Here is a 22,803-nt window from a genome sequence, read left to right on the forward strand (position 1 = left end):
AAAGTAATCTGATCTGACTGAATAAACATAGGGAATAGATCTGTTAAGAGATTATTTTTAGTAGCAGTGGGTTATGTACTTATGCTTAAGGTCCATTTCAATTTTTTTCCGGAATTCTCCTTGTTCAGAATAAGAAAATACTTGCAGAGTCCTATTTAGAATACTAAATGGTGTAACTCATTATGATTTACTAAATATACAAGGGGATTGCTATAAGGGGCAAAAATGAAGAACGATTTAAGCATGTGCTTAATTTTGCTTACATGGATAATCCCAGTGCAATGTGTACTGGATTAGGACTCAGGACTCCTGCGTTCTATTATGTGCTCTGCCATTGGCCTACTGGGTGACGTCATTCACCTCTGTTCCTCAGTTTCCCTATCTATAAAGTAGAGATAATCATACCGACCTCCTTTAAATTGCTATGAGATCTACAGATAAAAACGCTCTGGAAGAGCTAGGTATTATTATTACTACTATTATTGCTACTCGCTTGAGTAAAGTTACAGTCATGATTACATTTTTGCAGGATATGGACAAGTCACTCCAACCGTTCCTCCTCCAGCACACTTCAGGTATCAGTGAATATTGGTCCTACTGACCTGTGGTAAATCTTCTCTTCAATAGTACCTGCAGTAAGAAGCCTGTAAACAGTCACCTGTTTCTTCTGGCCTATTCTCCAAGCACGCTCTCGAGCCTAGAGCATAAAGATGTGTTTAGCAGACCCAACCTCTGGAAGCAAAGGGCTGTATTCACAGGGAGCTATTGATACTACTATGTATTTTAAATCTACTTTGAAAATTTAACAAATAGTTCAAGAGATTATAATGATCACATTTCTACACTGATAGGAAAAAACAATTCCATATGGGCCAGCTTCCTAGAAAGATAAGACTAGTAACCATATCTACAAATCTATGTAAAATTTCAACAAGAAAGGAACCATCATGTGATCTAACCATGTTTTCCCTTGGACAAACTTATCCCCAAGAAAGATCCATTTCAGAAATCAATTGTACTTTATTCATGTGCATCCCAACAGTTTTTTCCTCCTCCATGATTTACCTTGAAACTTGAAGGTCTTACAAAATATACCCTATACAGAACAACTCAGGTCACCCAGACCGTCTGTGAAGGGAGTTTCGTAGGGCTGTGCTGATGGTCTAGTGGAGCTACATTTTTTCCCCTTTTTCAGTTGAGTAAGTCCCTAACTTGCATTTAAAGATATCCAGAGAGAGACTGAATGCATTTCCCCCACACCATATGAACATGCATGCATTCTGAGAACAAATATCCTGCATAGTAATTTTATTTAGAAATGTGGCTATTTTACACAAAGCCCAACTCTTTCAGAAAGAAAGTTGCAGTGTATAAAATATAATCTCAGCATCTAATGGCTTTACAAGGCTTAATTTACAATCACATAGGAAACTACCATGCTGACATGGATGTTTTTAAATGATGAATTTAGGGAATGCAGCCCCCATCAGAACACATGAGAAAGCAGAGGAATTTCAAAGTACCCTAATTCATTCATAAGTCAAATATTTTTAGTAAAAAAAGGAAGCACCAGAGAAGGGGGTCAGCTTATGAACAGGTATAGAGAGGGAGAGGTGGGACACAGCCCCTCCCCCCAAAAGAGGCAGCACAGCCAGCAGAGCCAGAAGGGAAGAGGTGGGGCCAGAGTCTCTCCGCTTCTGGCCAGGCTGCTCTCCCTCCAGCCTCTGAAGCAGCTGCAGCCGTACTGCTCGGCCCACCCCGCTGGAACATGCTGCGGCCATGCCACCTGGTCTGGCCCGCCGGAGCAGGCTGCAGCCGCGCTGCCCAACCTGCTGGAGCAGCTCCAGCCAGGTCAGAAACATCTTCCCCTGGCCCTCCCCAGATAAGGTGGGAAGGGGTGGGATGGCGAGAGCATGGGGGTCCTGGGCTAGGGGTGGAGTCATGTGGGGGATGGTCACAGAGGTTACTCACCCCCCCCCCCCACCAAAAAAAAAATTTCCCCACCAGTTGCTGTCCTGGCCCGTCAGGGTAAGCAGCTGGCGTGCCGGGACACTTTGTTTACTTAGGTTTACCTCTGTGCCTGCGGACGCGAGGTGAACAAACCATCTCGGCCCACCAGCGGCTTATCCTGATGGCCCGGGAGCCAAAGTTTGCTGACCCCTGAATTATAGGGTCGGCTTATGAACGGGTCATACAAAAAATTCCATTTTTACTTATCCATCTTGCAGGGGTCGGCTTATAAAATAAATGAACCGGCTTATGATCGAGTATATATGGTAGTTTTTGGATGTGTGGGCTACTTTAATATTTGGCCAGAAACCATGTTCAGATTAATAAAAAGTAGAATTTACCTTTTAAAACAATGCTAAAGTCCCTGCAGATTCAGATAGCAGTCGGTGCTGTTTTGAACATTTATCGTTCATTCATTCTGTTTATTAAATACATTTCTAAGGTGTTCTGATTAGGTACTGCAGTTTATCTTTAAGAGGAAAAAAGGGACATAGCAGTTCCCCTGCCATGTGAGATTGTGAAAGCTACAGGAAAGAACACTGAAATCTTTCAAACAGCTGCAATGCAGGAACTAGAAGAAGCATAACACTGATCTCTCACTAGTTAAAATAACTTAAATTACCTATTTTAATTCTTTTTTATTTTAAACCTAGCTGTTAAATGATGCATTCTGAGCCAAAAATACCTGTGTGTCTGTACTGGGATTCCAATCAGGATCATAGATGATAACTCTGTCAGCACCTGTCAGGTTGACGCCAATACCACCTACTCGAGTTGTAAGAAGAAAAACAAAGATGGACGTATCCTGTAATACATGCAACACAAGATAGGATTTAACAAACACCCCAAGCTAGAATGTCTGAAGTAGTGATGCTCTTGTCACATTATTTTCTTGGATGTATTATGCACTTTTTTATGTAAAGAAAAGGGGGTTAATTTAGTTTCAACATGTACTACAGAAGTGAAGACCATCATTAATAATCCAGAGACCCAGAATCCAATCACAACAGACAAGTTATTCCATAATTGCCCACCACAGGGTTTCTTGCATCTTTCTCTGAAGCAGCTGGTGCTGGTCCCTATTGGAGAAGGGATATTGGATTAGATTGCTCATGGAGCTGATCCAGTCTGGCAAGTCCTATGTTCCTAAATGAAAGGTGCTATGGAAGCAGAAAGTATTCCCTCTCCACGACTTCTGGATCCACTTTACAAGTCAAATAATTATTTTTTCAAATGGTTACCTATCTGTCTTAGGGTGCTATAATATCACTCATCACCACTGTATTTGAGCATCTTCCATGTAAAATGGATGGGCAATATTGAAGCCCTTAGTGGACTTTTCCCATTTTAAGGTTAAAAATCTCAACCTTCAGTTGGCTTTACTGTTGGTTGGTTTGGTTCAGGCCTTTTAATTAATTTTTTGCTGGGGGGAGGGCAGCTGGAAGGGGGTATCTGTGTTACAAGTGCCATTCTTGCTATGGTGGACTCTTTTTTTCTTTTTTTAAGAAAAGTTTTGCAATGTTTACTAAAGATGATCACACTCAGACTGAGTACATGCCCACTGGTCACTAGATACATACTTGGAGTGGCTGGCTCCTTCTGCTGCTATGGCTATATTCTATTTTTAGCATGTTAGCTCTAATTGAGCCAGTGTGAGTATGTCTCCTCGAGCTGGGAATCACATCCCCAAGCTCAAAGTGTAGACATACCCTTAGTGAGGAGCAGTGTTCTCTCTAATTTTTCCCTCCTATCTGCGGAATGAATTTTGTTATGTGCACCAATATGGAAGTGATGTGTGACGCATCACCTTCATATTGGTGCACATAACAAAATTCATGTGGTGGGTGGGGCTGAGGGGTTCGGAGTTTGGGAGGGGGCTCAGGGCTGGGGCAGAGGTTGGGGTGCAGGGGTATGAGGGCTCCAGCCGGGGGTGAGGTCTCTGGGATGGGGCCAGGGATGAGGGGCTCAGGGCTGGGGCAGAGGCTTGGGGTGCAGGGGTGAGAGAGTTCCGGCTGGGGTGCAGGTTCTGGGGTGGGGCCAGGGATGAGGCGTTTGGGATGTAGGAGGGTGCTCTGGGGCTACTGTGGGGAGAGAGGACTCCCCCCAGCCCTCTCTCCCCCCAGCAGCAGCTGGGCTGTGGCGGGAGAGGTGCCTCTCCCTGCCATGGCAGCTCCAGGGCTGAGGCTGCAGGATAGGCACCCGCAGGTCCGGCAGGGGCTAGGTTCAGGGAGGGGTGCCCTGGCCATGAAAGGTCTGGGCTGGGGCTGGGCCGGGGCTGGGCCGTCTGGGTTTGCACTGCGCTGCCCTGGCTGCGACTGGGTTCGGGCTGGAGTAGGGATGCCCCAGCAGGTTTGGGCTGTGGCATAGTTGGGGCTGGGCGCCCCTCCCCTGGTAGGTCCCTGGGTGGGTTTCCTGAGAGCCTGCATGGTGCTAGATAGGCTGCTGTGCAGCCATGCAGCTTACAGGGAACTTAGGTGAGGAGTCAAAGTAGATGCAGAGGCTTCGTCTCACTTTGACAAATGGGGGCTATACACCTGCGGAATGTGGAGAAACAGTGTTACAGTTAGTTCTTTGAAACATTTCCCCCTTCCAACCAGTATCACTTCAGTATTGCCTGGGTTGAGTGAGTCAGCTGCTCTTCATCCAGGAGCTGATCTCTTGCAGGCATTCTGACATCTTAATAATGGCAGTGGTTTCCTCAGTGGAGAATGACATATGTTGGTGTTACAAACTCCTGAGATTTTAAGACTGAGCTGTGTACTCTCTGCCTCTTCAACCCAAGTAACAGTGATTCTATAATTAGACCGTAGCTAACCCTTCTGTTGGCAATGCACGAGACAGAAAATAATCTAGCTTGATTTTCCATGGGTGTATTGGCTCTGCAATGCTAACAAGTGTAAAAGCTTGATTTTGTCAGGTAAGTCAGCAGATATGACAAAAATGTAGGGGGAGCAGATACTTGGAGTGCTTTGCCTTGCTTGCTCACTCACTTTTCTGACCATAATCACACTTTAAACCGTCTAAACTTAATTTGTTCTTTTACAATGAAGTTATCTTTCTTGTTCAGTCTTGGGCTTTGTTTTAACAGAGAACCAAACTTCAGTTTGGGAAAAATGGTGATTTCTTTCCCTTCACACTAAGATAAGCAGTTCTGAATCAACTCAAATGCCAAAAGCTTGCTTCCTTAGACCAGATTGCAGAGTGAATGCCCAACGTAGTCTACTCTGAACTGAGCTCAGGCATCAATTATCAATATGAATTTATGGACAGGTTGCAATTTCTCACCTCATTGTATCTTGTTATAAGTGGCTGTCTGGATGCAATTGTCGTGGTACCATCCATCTTGAGATAGGAATAGTTTCTGTCTCTCAGAAATACTTCAAGGATCTTCAGCATCTATTGTGATGGAAAGGATTTGAATGAAATCCAGGTATGAAGATTGACTTGATCAGATAGTCAGTTAAAACTATTTCTGGTATTAACAGCAATTGCAACTGAAGGGATAAAGCATGCTCTCCTGGGTGGGAATAGGGGGGACTTATGAAGGCTAAAGAACAGAAATTCACGAATTATACGAAGCTGTGAAACATATGTGATGTATCCTCTTGTTGGGAAGGAGGGTGTTTGCCCTGACAGAGGGGAGCAAGGGGCATGGCCTCACAAGACCAATTACCAGGGAGGGGGTGGAACACTCCAGGGAACCTGCAGAGGCAAGGTGAAGTCATGCATCTGTGGAACAGGGAAGAAGGGAAGGCCATGTATACACTTTGAACTTGCGGGATGGAACGGTTTTATGGGCTCTGCCTGTACAAGTGCCTACAGCAGACACTACCTCTGACGTCTGGCCTGACCACGGAACTTCTCCAAAATAATACCTATAGCAGCAATTTTAGAAAAACATCTGACCTTGATTTTAAAATGATCAGTGATGGCGAATCCACCATGACCCGTGGTAAATTGTTCCAATGGTTAATTACTCTCACTGTTATAAATGTACGCCTTGTTTCCAGTCTGAATTTGTCTAACTTCAACTTCCAGCCATTGGGTCCATGTTATACCTTTCTCTAATAGACTGAAGAGCCCATTATTAAATATTTGTTCCCCAATTATAGAATATAAATCAAGTCACCCTGTAAACTCTTTGTTAAGATAAACAGATTGAGCTCTTTAAGTCTGCTGCTATAAGGCATGTTTTCTAATCCTTTAATTATTCTCTTGGCTCTTCTCTGAACCATCTCCAATTTGTCAATATCCTTCTTGAATTCTGGACCCAAAACAGGAGACGGTAGTCCAGCAGCACAATACAGAGGTTAAAAAACCTCTCTACTTGTACCTGAGATTCCTATTTATACAGTTTGCACTAACTCTTTTGGCCCGAGTCACACTGGGAGCTCATGTTCAGCTGATTATCCACCATGACCTCCAAATCTTTTTCAGAGTCACTACTTCCCAGGATAGAGTATGCCCTACATTCTTTATTCCTAGATGTCTACATTTACATTTAGCTGTATTTAAATGAATGCTGTTTGTTTGCAGCCGGTTTATCAAGTGATCTAGATTGCTCTGAATCAGTGACCTGTCCTCTTCATTATTTACCACTCCCCCAATTTTTTTTTTTTTTTTTGTCAGCTACAAACTTTATCAGTGATGATTTTATGTTTTCTTCCTGGTCATTGAAAAAAAATGTTAAATAGCATAGGTCCAAAAACCAATGCCGCTGGAAACACACTGTTCAATGATGATTTCCCATTTATACTTACATTTTGACACCTATCAGTTAGTCAGTTTTTAATCCATTTTATGTGTTTCATGGTAATTTTATGTAGTTCTAGCAATTTATCAAAATGTCATGTGGTGCCAAGTCAAATGCCTTACAGAAATCTAAGTGTATTATGTCAACACTTACTTTTATCAATCAAACTTGTGATTTCATTAAAAAAAAAAATATAGTGTCGAGCCAAGGAACAACTTTATAAAAGAAGTGATCGGAGAAATGGAAGCTGCAATTTGCATTTACTCCTCTGACCAAAATATGAAGTGCAAGAAAGATATTACTTCACACTTCCAAATTGTAAGAACTCCCCTTTAACAGCAAAAAACTCAATACAATTCTGAGAGAATTAAAGACATGGCAGGAATACCTAATGATGTGTAACCAACTATCCCTGAATCAGAAATAGACTCATGGCACAGGGCATGTGAAGCCCTATCACAGACAGCTATTTGTACTGTACTACTGTGCCAAACTCCACTCCTAGTTACACCAGTGTAAATCCAGAGTTACTCCATTGGTTTCAAAAGGACTTGTTTTCATTTACACTCACGTAAGTGACAGCAATATTTGGCTCCACATATTTTACTTGGGCAATACTTGGTATACACTATCATGCTAATAAAGTTTATGGAACTCAAGTGTATAGAAGTCTATCCTCCAGTTATTCTACATCTAAGAAACAAAGAAATTTCCCACTTTGACACTTTTTAGAATAATTGGAATTTTTTTTTTTTTTGAGGAATCCACAAAATAACCTAGTTTCTAGTTATAGGTCTTTTTAGATCACATACACATCTAATCTGGTGGAGGTGTTTTTTTTTTTTTTTACTGCAGTTACTGCATAACTGTAATAAGTTTGTCAGATGTTCTTACCTGTCTCGACTGGGTAAATAGCAGCACTCTGTGACCCTGCTTGTGCCATATTTTCAATAAGGACTCTACCACTATCATTTTTCCAGAACGTTTCCAGTATCCAAACTGATCTGCTTCTTCTAACTCATCATCTGGCACACCTTTCAAAATCTTGGGACCACCAGAAAAGAGGTCAGGGTGGTTGCATATTTTTCTCAAGGCTACAAGTCCAGAGAAAACCTACAGAATACAGGAGAGAAGTGTCTTTTTCTTGCAAATTTTTCATTCTACTATGGGTTACATTTAAGAAGAGACAATAATGGACCAAACTGATAGTCACTGAATACTGGTGCTCTGGTTTTGACACCAGAACACTTTTGTTCCCATTTCAGTAAAAGGTATTATACAGTTGATATAATACAGTGGCCATTAAGAGACGATGCAGGTAAAAACCGACTTATGAATACTTCCGTTATACACATTCTTCTACCTACTACTCAGTATAACAAAAGCTGCAATTTGAAACAGCTGATCTCACTAGCATCCCTCCAAAATAAGGGAATAAGTCAGAAGGAACACATGGTTCCTGGGAGAAATTTTTCAGATTAAATAGTTTATTTGCAGAAAAAGTCAGTTTCAGGTTGAAACTATTCATGAATTTGTATCACATTTTTCAGATACTTCCAACCAAGCTAAAGAAGTCTAAATATTTCAGTAATATCAGAACAAAAAAGATGGTTACTCACCGTTGTAACTGTTGTTCTTCGAGATGTGTTGCTCATATCCATTCCATGTAGGTGTGCGCGCGCCGCGTGCACGTTCGTCGGAAGACTTTTACCCTAGCAACTCAGTGGGTCAGCTGGGCGCCCCCTGGAGTGGCGCCACCATGGCGCCGGATATATACACCAGCCGACCCACCCACTCCTCAGTTCCTTCTTGCCGGCTACTCCGACAGTGGGGAAGGAGGGTGGGTTTGGAATGGATATGAGCAACACATCTCGAAGAACAGTTACAACAGTGAGTAACCATCTTTTCTTCTTCGAGTGATTGCTCATATCCATTCCATGTAGGTGATTCCCAAGCTTTACGTAGGCGGTGGGGTCGGAGTGAGATGTTGCAGAATGCAAACTGCTGAGCCAAAGGCTGCATCATCTCTGGACAGTAGACCAAAGAAGCAAAGGTCCAGATCGAGGACCAGGTAGTAGCACGACATAGCCCCTGGAAGGGTATGTGAGTCGGAAAGGCAGCAGAAGAAGCCTGAGCCCTGGTGAAACGAGCAGTAAGGTGGCTCGACGGAACATGGGCCAAGTCACAGGAGGTGCAAATGCATGATGTCATACAAGATGAAAAGCTTTGGGAGGAGACAGGTAGGCCCTTTATTCGGTCTGCCAATACAACGAAGAGTTGGGGGCGTACAAAAAAGCTTGTCCGCTCGACATAAAAAGCGAGCGCCCTACGGACGTCTAGGGAGGGCAAATGTGCTCCTGTCGCAATGAATGGGGCTTCGGAAAGAAGACCGGAAGGAAGATATCCCGGATGATATGAAAGGTCAACAGCACCTAAGGGAGGAAGGCCGGACGTGGTCCCAACCGCCCCTTGTCCTTACGCAACATAGTGCACCGTGGGTCCACTGTGAGAGCCCGAAGCTCGGAGACTTGTCCAGCCGATGCAAAGGCTACAAGGAAAAAACTGTCCCTCAGGACAGGTATCTCAGCGAGCATGTTGTCAGTGGCTCGAATGGAGCAGGCATAAGTCTGCTTATAACCAGGTTGAAGACCCTGAAGTTGGTGGGGCGGCGAACCTGGGGGCATAAATGCCCCAAGCCCTTGAGGAACCTAGAAACCACAGAGTGTGAGAATATGAAGCGGCCACTCTCCCTTGAGAGGAAGGTAGAGACGGCTGCCAAGTGCACCCTTAATGATGAACTGCGCCAGGCGCTGCTGTTTGAAGATCATAGGCAATCCAAGAGGAAATGGATCGGAACCTCTGTGGGGGAAACCTTGTGTTTCGTAGCAGCAAGAGAAAGACTGCCAGTTGGGCGGATACGTTAACCGAGTGGAAGGCTTCCTACCACCCAGGAGAATCCTGTAGAACCGAGGGAGAACAACGTAACGATCTGGAGGATGGTGTGGACTGCACCCTTAGCAAGTTTGCAGATGACACTAAACTGGGAGGAGTGGTTGATACGCTGGAGGGTAGGGATAGGATACAGAGGGACCTAGACAAATTAGAGGATTGGGCCAAAAGAAATATGATGAGGTTCAACAAGGACAAGTGCAGAGTCCTGCACTTAGGACGGAAGAATCCCATGCACTGCTACAGACTAGGGACCGAATGGCTGGGCAGCAGTTCTGCAGAAAAGGACCTAGGGGTTACAGTGGACGAAAAGCTGAATATGAGTCAACAGTGTGCCCTTGTTGCCAAGAAGGCTAATGGCATTTTGGGTTGTATAAGTAGGGGCATTTCCAGCAGATCGAGGGATGTGATCATTCCCCTCTACTCAGCACTGGTGAGGCCTCATTTGGAGTACTGTGTCCAGTTTTGGGCCCCACACTACAAGAAGGATGTGGATAAATTGGAGAGAGTCCAGCGGAGGGCAACAAAAATGATTAGGGGTCTGGAGCACATGACTTATGAGGAGAGGCTGAGGGAACTGGGATTGTTTAGTCTGCAGAAGAGAAGAATGAGGGGGGATTTGATAGCTGCTTTCAACTACCTGAAAGGGGGTTCCAAAGAGGATGGATCTAGACTGTTCTCAGTGGTAGAAGATGACAGAACAAGGAGTAATGGTCTCAAGTTGCAGAGGGGGAGGTTTAGGTTGGATATTAGGAAAAACTTTTTCACTAGTAGGGTGGTGAAGAACTGGAATGGGTTACCTAGGGAGGTAGTGGAATCTCCTTCCTTAGAGGTTTTTAAGGTCAGGCTTGACAAAGCCCTGGCTGGGATGATTTAGTTGGGTTTGGTCCTGCTTTGAGCAGGGGGTTGGACTAGATGACCTCCTGAGGTCCCTTCCAACCCTGAGATTCTATGATTCTATGTAACTCGGATCGGTTTAGGCCCACAGCAGGCATGCGGAGATGTGCAGGGATTGCAGGTCTAGGTGGTAAAGTTTGCCGTGATCCAGCGTTATGAGGTCTGGGCAAAGAGGCAGGGGAATCGGGTGGCTACCGACCGGTCTAGCAACATGGTGTACCAGTGCTGCCTGGACCACGCTGGAGCGATCATGATCAGATGCGCTCTGTCCCTGCGGAGTGTTAGCAGGACCTTGCGAACCAGCGGGAGCGGTGGGAAAGCGGACGGCAGACGGCTCGTCCACGGCATCAGAAAAACAGCCAAGATTGAGCCCGGGGAGAGGCCTTGGCATGAGCAGAACTTCTCTCTCGTTCTGTTCCCGCGAGAGCGAAGTTCCGGAAACGTAATGGATAACATCCAGAGGAATCAACCACTTGAGAGACAGGAAGGAACTGCTGAGGCGATCCGCCAGAGTGTTCCGGACCCCTAGGAGAAAGGACGCTACCAGGTCCGTCGATTGAGCTGTGCAGGAGTCCCGGAGCTGGATAGCTCCGTGGAAAGAGAGGAGGACCGTGCTCCTCCGTGCTTGTTTATGCAACGGGTGTCCGTTGTGTTGTCTGTGAACACCGAGACACAACAGCCTTGTAGGTGCTGCTGAAATGCCTGGTATACAAGGCAGACTGCTCCCAACTCCCGGACACTGATGTGCAATGGCAGCTGTTGAGCCAACCAAAGGTCTGGAGTGGGAAACTGATCCAAGTGAGCACCCCAGGCAAGAGATGGGGGCGTCCATCATGAGGGACACCGAGGGTGAGGTGGATGGAACAGCACCCCTGCACACATCAGGGAGGGCGTCGACCCCCAGTTGGGGGAGCCTAGGACGCTCGGGGGGATCGAGGCGACCATGACCATGCTGTCTCTGGCCGGGTGGTACACCAATGTGAGTCACGATTAAAGTGTACGGAGGCAAAGCCTGGCATGTTCGGTTATGCACGTGCAGGCAGCCATGTGGCCCAGGAAACCTAGGCAAGTTCAACGCAAAGTTGCCGGGAAGGTCTGTAGACCTTGTAAAATGGTTACCATCACATGAAATCAAGGCGTACGTAAGCAGGCTGTGCGATACTGAAGTCCAGGGTGGCCTCAGTTAAGTCTACTCCCTGAGTGGGAATCAGGGTGGATTTCGCTATATGGATCATCAGGCCTAAACGCAGGAATAGGACCTAGTCGACGCCCACACGAGAGGTAACTTGGGCCCCGGTGGCCCCTGGAATGAGCCAATCGTCCAGATACGGAGCACGTGTATCCGACGGTGGCGGAGAGGGCGGCGACTACAGCTAGACACTGAATACACAGGGGGGTGCATAGAGGCCGACCGGGAGGACCGTAAACTGGAATGACAGTTGGCCATAAACCGGGGGTACCTTCTGCGTGGAGGATAAATGGCGACGTGAAAATACGCGCCGTTCATATCGAGGGCGGCATACCAGTCTCCGAGATCCAAGGATGGGATGACGGTCCCCAGGGATACCATGCGGAACTCCAGGTAAATCATTACTTGTTGAGCTCCCGCAGGTGTAGGATAGGTCTGAGACTTCCCTTCACCTTGGGGATCAGGAACTAGTGGGGCTAGAACCTTTTGTCCCTTCGTCCTTGGAACCTCCTCTATAGCTCTGATGGTGAGGAGCGCCCGCACCTCTTGCGAGAGGAATTGCTCGTGAGAGGGGTCTCTAAGAGGGATGAGGAGGGATAGGCTTTTGCCCGATTGGTGTTAGGAGGACCCTGATTTTGACCCCTTGGGGTCCCGACCAACGCCTATGACTGCCTCTGCGTCGCCTGCTGGCAAAGCCCTGTCCTTGTCTAGGCGCAGGGTAAGGGCGGTGAGGCTGGCGGAGAGGTCGGCAGTGAGACATCGGTGCCGCGGCAGACATCGGTGCCGGGCGATCCAACTGAGCATAGCGCTCGGCTGCGGAGCAGGCGGCTCGGACGCAGCAAGGATATTGTGCTTCTTCATCCTCCAGGAGCGGGATCCATGCCGAGTGGACGTTGGAGCCAGCGACGGCCGGTGCCGAGAGGCCTTGGCGGTACCGGCAATCCGGTGCCGAGGGAGCGCTCCTTGAAGACTAACCAGCGCTCGGTGCCGAGAGTGGAGGAGCAAGAGCTGCCTCCCTCAGGAGCTGTTGAGACGAAAGTCCCGCTCCTCTTTGTTCTCGGATTAAAGGCCTCACAAATGCGGCACTTATCTGTGAGGTGAGATTCCTCGAGGCACTTAGGAGAGGATCTCTTGTCGGCATCGGCTTGTGGCCAGCCGAGCATTATAAAACCCTGTGGACCGGGCATCGGACCCGGCACCGGGTGAGGGGAAGGGGATAAACCCCGAACCCCTGTGAAATAAATACCTATACTATACTACAAACAAATAAAGTTAACTACAACTATAAACATCTGAACTATATACTTAACGAGAGAAACTACGAGTAGCTAGGGAAGTGGAGGTCACCTAAGCCGCGCTCCACTGTACCAACGACCGACACGGGCGGTAAGAAGGAACTGAGGAGTGGGTGGGTCGGCTGGTGTATATATCCGGCGCCATGGTGGCGCCACTCCAGGGGGCGCCCAGCCGACCCACTGAGTTGCTAGGGTAAAAGTCTTCCGACGAACGTGCACGCGGCGCGCGCACACCTACATGGAATGGATATGAGCAATCACTCGAAGAAGAACCTTTTGTTTCTACCTAAAAAAATTCATTTATACTTTCAAGCATTTTGACAAATGTAATTAAAGGACTCACAAAATGGCCAGAAGAGGCAGAGGTGGTGGTGCCTCCCTTATAAATAGGGCTTCTGATTTTTGGTTTTAACTGATAAAACACCCCTACTACAAAACAACAAACAAACAAAACACCAGAAAACCAGCAGGACTGATTAATTGTACCTGACTTGTCTATACTGAGCAGTAAGGGAGGGAGGGAGAGAGAGAGGGAGTGTGTGTGTGTGTGTAATTTCTAAAAAGCACTACTGTGTAGAAATTACTCATTACTGTATAAACAAAGAGAAAGCCCCAACCCCCTCAATTTTTGGAATCTACAGAGAACTGAAAAATTGTTAAAAATAAACCTGGAAAAATGAAATTAATAAATCCCCCAAACCAGAAGCCCTACATATGGTTAATGCATTCACCTGGGATGTCAGAGATGTGGGTTCAACTCTGCCATCTGCCAGATGTAGAGAAGGGATTTGGACTTGGATCTCCCCCAATAGAGGAGAGTGCCCTAGCCACTGGGCAATGGGATATTCTTGTGTGGGGTTTTCAATCTCTCCTCTTAAACGGTTTTACTTTTGATAAAATAATTAAAGTCTTACTACAACAAGAATTTGAACCTGGATCTCCCACATCCTAGGGAAGTGCACAAACTCCCAGGCTGTAGAGAGTGACACTCACTCTCATTCTCTGGCCCAATAACAATTCATTGTCATTCATAGTGGATATTCATCATCATTCATAATTTTTTCAGTGTCTGAAGTATAATCTATAGGCTACATTCCTTCTGTAGATACCACTATGCATTATAGGCAGCATTTTCACTTCTAGAACAGAGGGTCATAAGCTGAAAGCCAACACCAGGATTTAGGCTGTTTACAGTTCAGGGCATGTACCAAGGCAAAAGCTGCAAAGCTAAGAAGTCCTTTTACCTATGATTGGTATTTGGGTGGAAGATGAAGATCCTAGTGATTTTTAGAAATGGTAACCCACTTCCTTGGCCAGCATTCCCTCATTCAGTAAAACTGGTTCTAATATCCAGTTGTGTGCGCATGCTATTGTTCAACACATAATGTCTTCCTCAGTCACTCTACTACTAGCCTCTAATTCATTACTATGGAAAGGGCTCTGGGACATCTTGGGTATAAAGGTACTTTTGTTTCCCCTCTAATATCATGCTCAGAGTCCAGCTAGAAAAATGCCAAAGGGCAGTCAGCACCTTTATCCAGATGGCTATTTTTAAACTCTTACATGTCATCATCTACCTTAATTAATGCCAACCTGCATATCTCCACTGAGAATCTGGTAAACTTCTTTGGAGTCAATGAAGTTTTGGTAGACTTGTCGTTGTTCATCTGTCAAACGGCAAAACAGAACCTAAAAATATAAATATATATTATGCACTTATCCAGTTACCATTCAACTTCATGAGATATGAAACGTGCAACAAACAAAAAAGAATAAAGCTTCACTGAAGAACTCTTGATTAATCAAAAGTAAGAATAAGAGCTCATCAGAAGGTAAAACATTTAGAAAAAGGTACAGTATCTGTAGGGGGCAAATGCTATAGTTAGGGATGAGTTTCAGCATCCATTCTGTGCCCTTCTCAGTTGTTCATAATTTTCTCCAACTGCATTTATGTATGCAAGCTTAACTTTCCAATTTCCTGACCTCATTGCTTAACTGTGCAATCTTAGCATTCCCTTAATGCAAGGGCTTTTTAAAGTAGAATGTATAGAATACTAAGTATTGGAAGCACTTTGTACAGTGTATCTGTTGTTATGTCCCTTAAAACCTGCAATCCCCTTATGACCTCATGGGTAAACAATGGGATAGCATATGTTATCTGTTCTGTCATCAATCTTTGAACGTGACCATATAATGATTTTTCACATTGCTTGATGGGCTAAAATGGAACAAAATCACTCACTCACATCCTGCAAGGCAACAAACATGCTGTAAGTCAAACTCACGTACAGCTCTGTGACTGACAAGAAAAATCAAATGATTTTAATTCATTTAGGAATGTGTTCTTTAGGGAGAAGCATCCTACATTCTTTAAAGTGTACTGAAATCATGTTCCAGAGTTTGACTGAACAGAGAGCATGAGACTTCACAGCAGACACAACAATCTCCCCTGCTAACTAACTGCCCACCCCATGACACTGTCCCACAAGTACTCCTGTTCTTTTTGTCCCAATGTGGAATCACTAGTATGACTACTTGTCTTAGATGCCTCAAGGTGGTAGAAATTGAAGGGAGAAGCATATCAAGGAGCAGTTGTGAGGGGAGCAAAAAGGGAAGAAGGAAGAAAAAGGGGTGCAATAGACAGACAAAGCCTCATGCAGGGAGGAAATAAACCCTAACCCACACTAGAAACAGTGGCTCCAGGGAGTCACAGATATCTATTTCTTTTGTTAAAAAAAAACAACCCTTTCATTAACTAAAAAATGGCTGAAGGAATTTAGCTCAAGACTTTCCAAAAACATTCACCTTCAGGCACAGACCCACCATGGAAAATTTCAGTCCAAAAAGGGAAAATTTTGGAAGTTTATTAGCATGTACAAACAGGGGGTCAGAACAGAAGCAAGTTTGCAACCTGAACTACTACTGTCACTACATATGTCCCTGGTAACAATCTGTTGGCCAAATGAACCTCATAACAGCAGGAACAACAATATTTATGATAACTCTGATTATGAACATACCACAAGAGGTACCCTACAGGCACTGTTCTTAGGATGCCGAAGTCTGGCCATTTGAGGGCTGCACTGATCACTCTCCAGGAGCCCAAGGTCTGAAACCAATTTGCATAAAATAGACTAGAATGCACCTTACATGCCCTTTGTTTTAACATGGATGCATAGCTGTGTGGAGAATACAAGGTCACGACGAAGCATTGCATGCTGGATCATAGAGGGGGCTGTAAACTGTAGGATCTGTGGGGCTACAATTCCTTATTTAAGATGAAAACAGATGCTTTCCAGATTACAGAATTCCATCAGACTTCTGTGCCCAGATGATATGGTAATCAGGTAATTTATAAATACCTACAAAATAAAATACCTCAGTAGATATTCAAGCTGCTAGACACACTGACTTCCCCAGCTCATTAGCCTTATGCCATTACTGAGAAGTTAAAATGTGTAGCTTTAACTTCTCTATGCTCTTTTTCCACACTTGCTCTCAACAAAATCAACTGAAGTTTTGCTATGGACTTCAGGAGGCAAAGGATCAAACACTATATATATTTTAAACAAACCTGTTCATTTTTATCTGGCAGTGACAGGCTCATTTGCACATCAGCCTTCATTCTCCGCAGCAAGTAGGGATTTATGGTGTCCCGTAAAACACATGCACACTTGTAGGCAGTTTTTACCTTTAGAAGGGAAAAAAAACAGCATTTAAGGGAGTTCTTAATGTAGAGAGTTTTATGTTTTTATTTAAATGAGATTCATTAACTAGGAGTAGGAAAAAGTAAAAAAACCTAGATGGCACAAGCAGACACATTATTTACATTTTCTACTCCTTAATGGATATATGAAGTTACAGTAATGTTTTTTTAGTATCCAATATAATGTGATTTGTAATGAATTCATGTGAGCCAACAATAATATTTAATAAATGGACTCTCTCATATCAGATACCATTCATTTATTTTGGCTTAATTTGGTGAAATTTATTCCACTGAAAGGAGACCAGAAATTATAGATGTATTGGCTAGTAAGACACACTTCCCCCCAGGCAAGTCCCTTTTATCAATGAATCCGTGTGTGTAATCTTGCATAAACCAAAAGCCACACACAGAACTGCTCATATACAGACTGAAGATCAAAACGAAGCCTGAAGCAATGGTGGGTAGCAGACAATAAGTGAAGATTAGTGCCCACTTGAGACTATTAAAAAAATCGGTATAAGAAAATCCCTATGATCACAGAAACTAAAGGTCATTCTGGCCTTAAATGGAGCATATGGTTCTGTAATGGGTAATGGATGTGTGAGATGGGTATTAACTGTACATAATGGCTAAAAATACCCTCAATTCTCTTAAAGCAAAACAAAGAATATAATAAATTATTGATACATAAAAATCAAACTGGCCATTCAATTTAGTAAATTACCAAGCCTCAGACAATGGAAGCACTTAAACTCAGAATGAAGATAAAATAATAGAAAAATGTGTGCATAAAACATTACCAGAAATGTTATAGTAGAAATAATTTATATTCTACGCATTTATATAGAACTTTTAATCTTCAGATAACTTTAAAAACAATTAATCTAATAACTAATTTAATAAATGCAAATGCAGGTAAATGTTTAAAAGTCAGCTAAATAAAAATACTTGCGATAACTGCAACAACTGCAAAGATTAACAGATATACTCATGTTTAAAAGAATAATCCTAGGCAGTTTATGCTCCAAAAATAGATTTAGTTTAAAAATACTTTCATAAAACCTGCTATTAATAGGATGGGAATAGTTAAATTGTTTTTAAATGAAAACCATTTTCAGTGTGGATTTAAACATTTCTCTACAGTGTCTGAAATTCAAATATTACAGCATTTTGCTAATGTTTGAAGCCCAGACAGTGAAAAAAATATATTATGCATGTATATATAATGTATGTTTACTCGATCAGGACATAAGACACCCAATATAATATACATTTTTAAGTGAGATTTGAAACAACACAGCAAACCATTTCCTTCAAATTAATGACCATCAATTAGTAAAAATATTTTGCTGAAGCTTTACCTGCACGGGAGAGGCATTTGAATATCCTCCCATGGTTATTGGAACAGAGAATTGTTCCATGAAGACAGGCAGTGTTCCCAATTTCCCTGGGAATACAAAGTCAAAGAGGGACCAGAGCTCCTTTAGGTTATTCTGCATAGGGGAGCCAGACAAGATGATTCGATGGGGAGTGCGGAACTATTAATATAAAACAAAACAACTTAGTAGTAAGACATTTTCATGAGTTGGCTTGTAATACAGATTCCTACCGCAGAGGCTATCCAATTTCACATCAATGAGTTGTCACATTTTAAAATACACCTCTACCCTGATACAACGCGACCCGATAAAACATGAATTCGGATATAATGCGGTAAAGCAGCGCTCCGGGGGGGTAGGGCTGCGCGCTCCGGTGGATCAAAGCAAGTTCGATATAACGCCGTTTCACCTATAACACGGTAAGATTTTTTGGCTCCCGAGGACAGTATTATATCGAGGTAGAGGTGTATATAGCATATTTTCTCTGAAATAAATATAAGCTTCTTGTGAAATGCTGTCTACAAAACTGATAGCTCAAACAGGACTTAGCAATTAATACTCCACAAAATAAAATGATTGTAACAATCTGTTCTTTGCTAAGATTTAAATCTATGACTTTATAATTCAGCAATCCTAGTTACTATCAGATTCTGAGGTTATTTTTTCAAATTATTTATTTATTTATTTTAAAAAAATATTACAAATGAAGATATTTGGTTTGTTTTCTGGTACCGTACCTGTTTGCATGCAAGTGTAACTGCGGCATTTGGATTCCGGATTTTATGACCCTCATCTAAAATCACATAATGCCAATCATAGCTGTTGATATTATCCTGCATCAATCGAATGTATGAATAGGAGGTGATTAGAATGCCATGGCATGCTGCAATTTCACGAATTAGTTTCACCTGTGAACAGAATGACTTCTTGTCAATAATTTAGCATTCAAATGCCAAATTAAGACCAACTGAACTGTGTATTTCTGATCCTGGTTGTGTTAAAAAGCATCGGAAATAACTAAGTATTCTTTGTAAATAAAATAACTATGGCCAAGACCAGTATTATCTCATCCCAAAACAGCTAACAAATACATATGAAGGAACAAACTCTGTTTAGATACAATGGTGCAAATCCTAAGTAATTCCAATGACTTAAAATGGAATTACTCAGCATTAGCATGTGTAATTGATCAGAATTTGGTCCACTGCCCTTTCAGAAGAAACACTATTATCTCTTCCATTAAAATTCAAGACCTGTTTGGAACCTACTGAAGTTAAGTTTTCCCAGCATAACTAATTTTCTCAAGCCCTCCTCTCTATCACTCAGCCTTAATTTTGGCATTGCAACTAAGATGCAGTAATAAAAAAAAAAAGAAAAAAAAAGAAGGAAAAAAATGAGTTAATGAAGATTTATATTTTAAAGCCAACAAAGTCTTTCCATTTGGCTAAATCCCACCCAAAGAATTTTGAAGAAAACCATGGAACTAACATGACATTTGCAAACCATCACATTCTTCATTCTGCTTGCTTGTAACATCCCTCTCCCCTACCCTGTGTCTCTTGTCTATTTAGACAGTAAACAATTTGTGGCAGAGACTGTCTCTTACCTACTTCTATAGACTTCCAAGACTACAGTAGCTGAGCACCTACAATTCTAGTGCATTTATCTTCTCAACATCTCTGTGAGGTAGGGCAGTGCTATCATCCCCTTTTTACAGATGCAGAACTAAGGCACAAGGAGACTAATAGCTTGCCCAAGCTGACCAAGGAAGTCTGCGGTGGAGAAAGGAACTGAACTCAGGGCACTAGTCTGGCACTCAAGAGACCTATCTGTTGGGCATTCCTTCCACTATTATTCTTTGTCTGTATAACTTCCTTGCAAAATAGGGCCTCCTGTCTCAGCTGGCTTTTGGGCATTAATATAAAAATAAATAAAATAATATAAGAAGAAGAAGAAGAAGAAATCCACCAATTATCATTTTGTTGGATGTTTTAAATACTGGAAGATCAAAGCCTGGAAAATGAAGACTAACAATAAATAAGAAAATCGAGAAAAAAGGTAAGGGGAAAGCTTGAGAAAAGAATTACGAGCAGGTAACTGGAACTTCTCTAAACCTTCTCTCAATTTAATCTGCGTTCAGGAAGTCAAGAGAAATTAGTCATACGTGAGCCTCAGCCCTCCAGGACTTGGAAAATTCAGGGTGACACACTGACAGATCTGTGGCAGCATTTGGCCAATTATATCTTAACACTTAACTGAGTGTCTTTTTATGCATGAGCTCTCTTACTGGCTTGTAGTAACTAGTCAACACTGTTTCAAGAGCTGTGCACATTCACTGCTGACCTGGGACTTAATTCTACAATAGTGAAATCAATGGGAGTTTTCCCAATGACATTAATAGAAGCAAGATTTGGACATCAGCACAAATACAGAAAAGAAGAAAAGATGACAGCCAGGGTGTCTTCTGATCTTTTAAATTCCCAAGGAGAAAACATGAAAATGTTTACCAAACAATGGCCAGAACTGGTACGTAACAAAAACGATCATGTATCTAGCAGATTTTGAGCTTATAAACAAAGGTGTGATTTTTAAAAATCAGAATTTTTTGAATTTTTTTTTAAAACACACTGCTTTCCTCCCTAATGACTCAGATGAACATCTGATAAGCTACCAATCACATTCTGTAAAAAAATAATTTTAACTGATCCCTATATAGCTGAAGACATGACATAATGTCCCCCCCACAACCTCTTCCAGTTCAAACTTAGAAATTAGCTACTTTATTCCCATAACATGAACTCTTTTTATAACATTCTGTTTTACAGAAGCAGTAGTATTCCTAGGCAGATTTGCCCACACAACTTAACTTCACCTGATTCATTCCTAGTATTCTGTAACTGTGTGTTCTAGATTCTCAGTAATGGCCTATCGCAGAATATTGTAGACATCTCTACCCAAACACTTAAGACAAATCATCTCGGGCGATTTCAAATTAAAAGCTTGTAAAATATGTAACCTCTCCTAGTTTTTGCAATTAATAGGGTATGTCTGCAATTAGCCTGACTTACAGAATGCTACACTGTTGTCATTAAAAGATGTTTTGTGAAAGTGCTGCTGTTATTATGGAGGCTCAGGAGACCAATCCCTCCTAGAGGGCAAACAGTGGACTGGTAGAAAAACAACAGCCATAAATCACATTGTCAGATAGCAGAGAGAACAGGAGTGAAACATAGGCACACGAAGGCCATTCACTGTAAACACAGCACAGCAGATTCCTAGTCAGGATTTAGTGAACCTGTAATTAATTAAAATTTCCTTCAAGCTAAATCTTTAATAAACAAGGATTTGTGCTGACAAAGGAGAAAAACACAGCAAACACAATTTTAACAATGCAGACAACAACATTTATTACCTGTCATTTCAGTGTATCTAGTGGATACTTGAGGGTGTACGGCGTAAGTTACAGTTTTGAACATAATGTAAGAGGAAAAGGGTTTTCATAGATTTCGGTTTTAAATTTTGATGTATCCTGTTCTGATACTGTAGCATTTCAGAATTCATGGTACTTTATCAACTGGTGTATTTATAGTCTTTAGTTTGCAATCTGCTCACAATACTCTTTATTTTGCTTAAATTAAGATGTACTTAATAGCAATGTTTGCTTTACTGGAATGTCTCAGGGAACCAATTTAGCCTAATGACTGCTGCTTAACTGGGACAGCATTAGAATAAGTTTTGCTTAATGGGGACAAATTCATCCAATGCCTAAGGGTTAAGCGGTGGTTAATTAGGCTTGAAATTCTAAGTTCTGGTATTAAAAGAGATGGTGTCACAGATTACAAGAAACAATGACAAAATGAGAAAACCTTTAAAAATTTTTTTTGCATTTTTATTCAAAACAGTATTTTCTGCCTTCAGACTTGAAACAATGATCTTTCTTCCTAAATCAGGGTGACAGACAGATTACCTAGGGCCTCTCAATTAAGATGTGTCTAGTGTCCAATACAGGACAGCATTTTGACAAGCAGCAACCAATGATTTTTTGGCCATATCCTATTTCTGATGATGCGCACCAGAGAAATGCCTAACTAAAACACATTCTTCATCCTGCTGAATATTTAAGTGTTATATTGCATGATTTTGCTGTGATACAACCTATGTATGTGAATGAAAAAATTCTGGAGAAAAAAAAACAACCAGACCATGAACAAGCTGTGCTACTATTTCCCCAAGATTCCAATATGTATATAAAAAACAAGTGTGAACCTACCAGGACAATAAATATAGAATCGCTGACTCAACAATGTATTATTTGTCAATCTAAATGGCCTTCTCCAGCACTCTTTTCACCATCTCATAACTAACCATTAAGAAGAGATCCATAAATTCAACCTATAAAACCTCTCTTTGCTATGTGCCCCCCAAAACAATCTACATGGCACTATGAAAAGGCTTCAACAACATATTACAAATCTTTAATAAATGTAAAAGTTGCAATTAAAATAGTTAGAGAGCTTATTATATATTTAAAAGGGCACTATTTGTTGTTGCTTCACTTTAAGTTTATTTCCATACTGAGAAAGGGATTTAGTTCCAGACCTTGGCTACCTTTGAACTGAGGT

At 42.5% G+C, this 22,803-nt stretch overlaps 1 protein-coding gene across 1 annotated transcript in view; it reads right to left on the reverse strand.

Moving 5' to 3' along the window:
- ERCC6 (ERCC excision repair 6, chromatin remodeling factor) overlaps positions 1–22,803 on the reverse strand; it is an 87,525-nt gene that overhangs the window by 8,390 nt on the left and 56,332 nt on the right. The window contains exons 8-15 of the mRNA XM_045024660.1: positions 18,919–19,089; positions 18,164–18,340; positions 16,668–16,784; positions 14,687–14,782; positions 7,658–7,876; positions 5,296–5,406; positions 2,696–2,815; positions 603–697 (exon numbers count right to left, since the gene is read on the reverse strand). Coding sequence (XP_044880595.1) covers positions 603–697; positions 2,696–2,815; positions 5,296–5,406; positions 7,658–7,876; positions 14,687–14,782; positions 16,668–16,784; positions 18,164–18,340; positions 18,919–19,089 — 1,106 coding nt within the window. The remainder of the gene's footprint in view (positions 1–602; positions 698–2,695; positions 2,816–5,295; positions 5,407–7,657; positions 7,877–14,686; positions 14,783–16,667; positions 16,785–18,163; positions 18,341–18,918; positions 19,090–22,803) is intronic.

The sequence above is a fragment of the Mauremys mutica genome, chromosome 7, assembly GCF_020497125.1.
Source record: "Mauremys mutica isolate MM-2020 ecotype Southern chromosome 7, ASM2049712v1, whole genome shotgun sequence".
NCBI classification, from domain to species: domain Eukaryota; kingdom Metazoa; phylum Chordata; order Testudines; family Geoemydidae; genus Mauremys; species Mauremys mutica.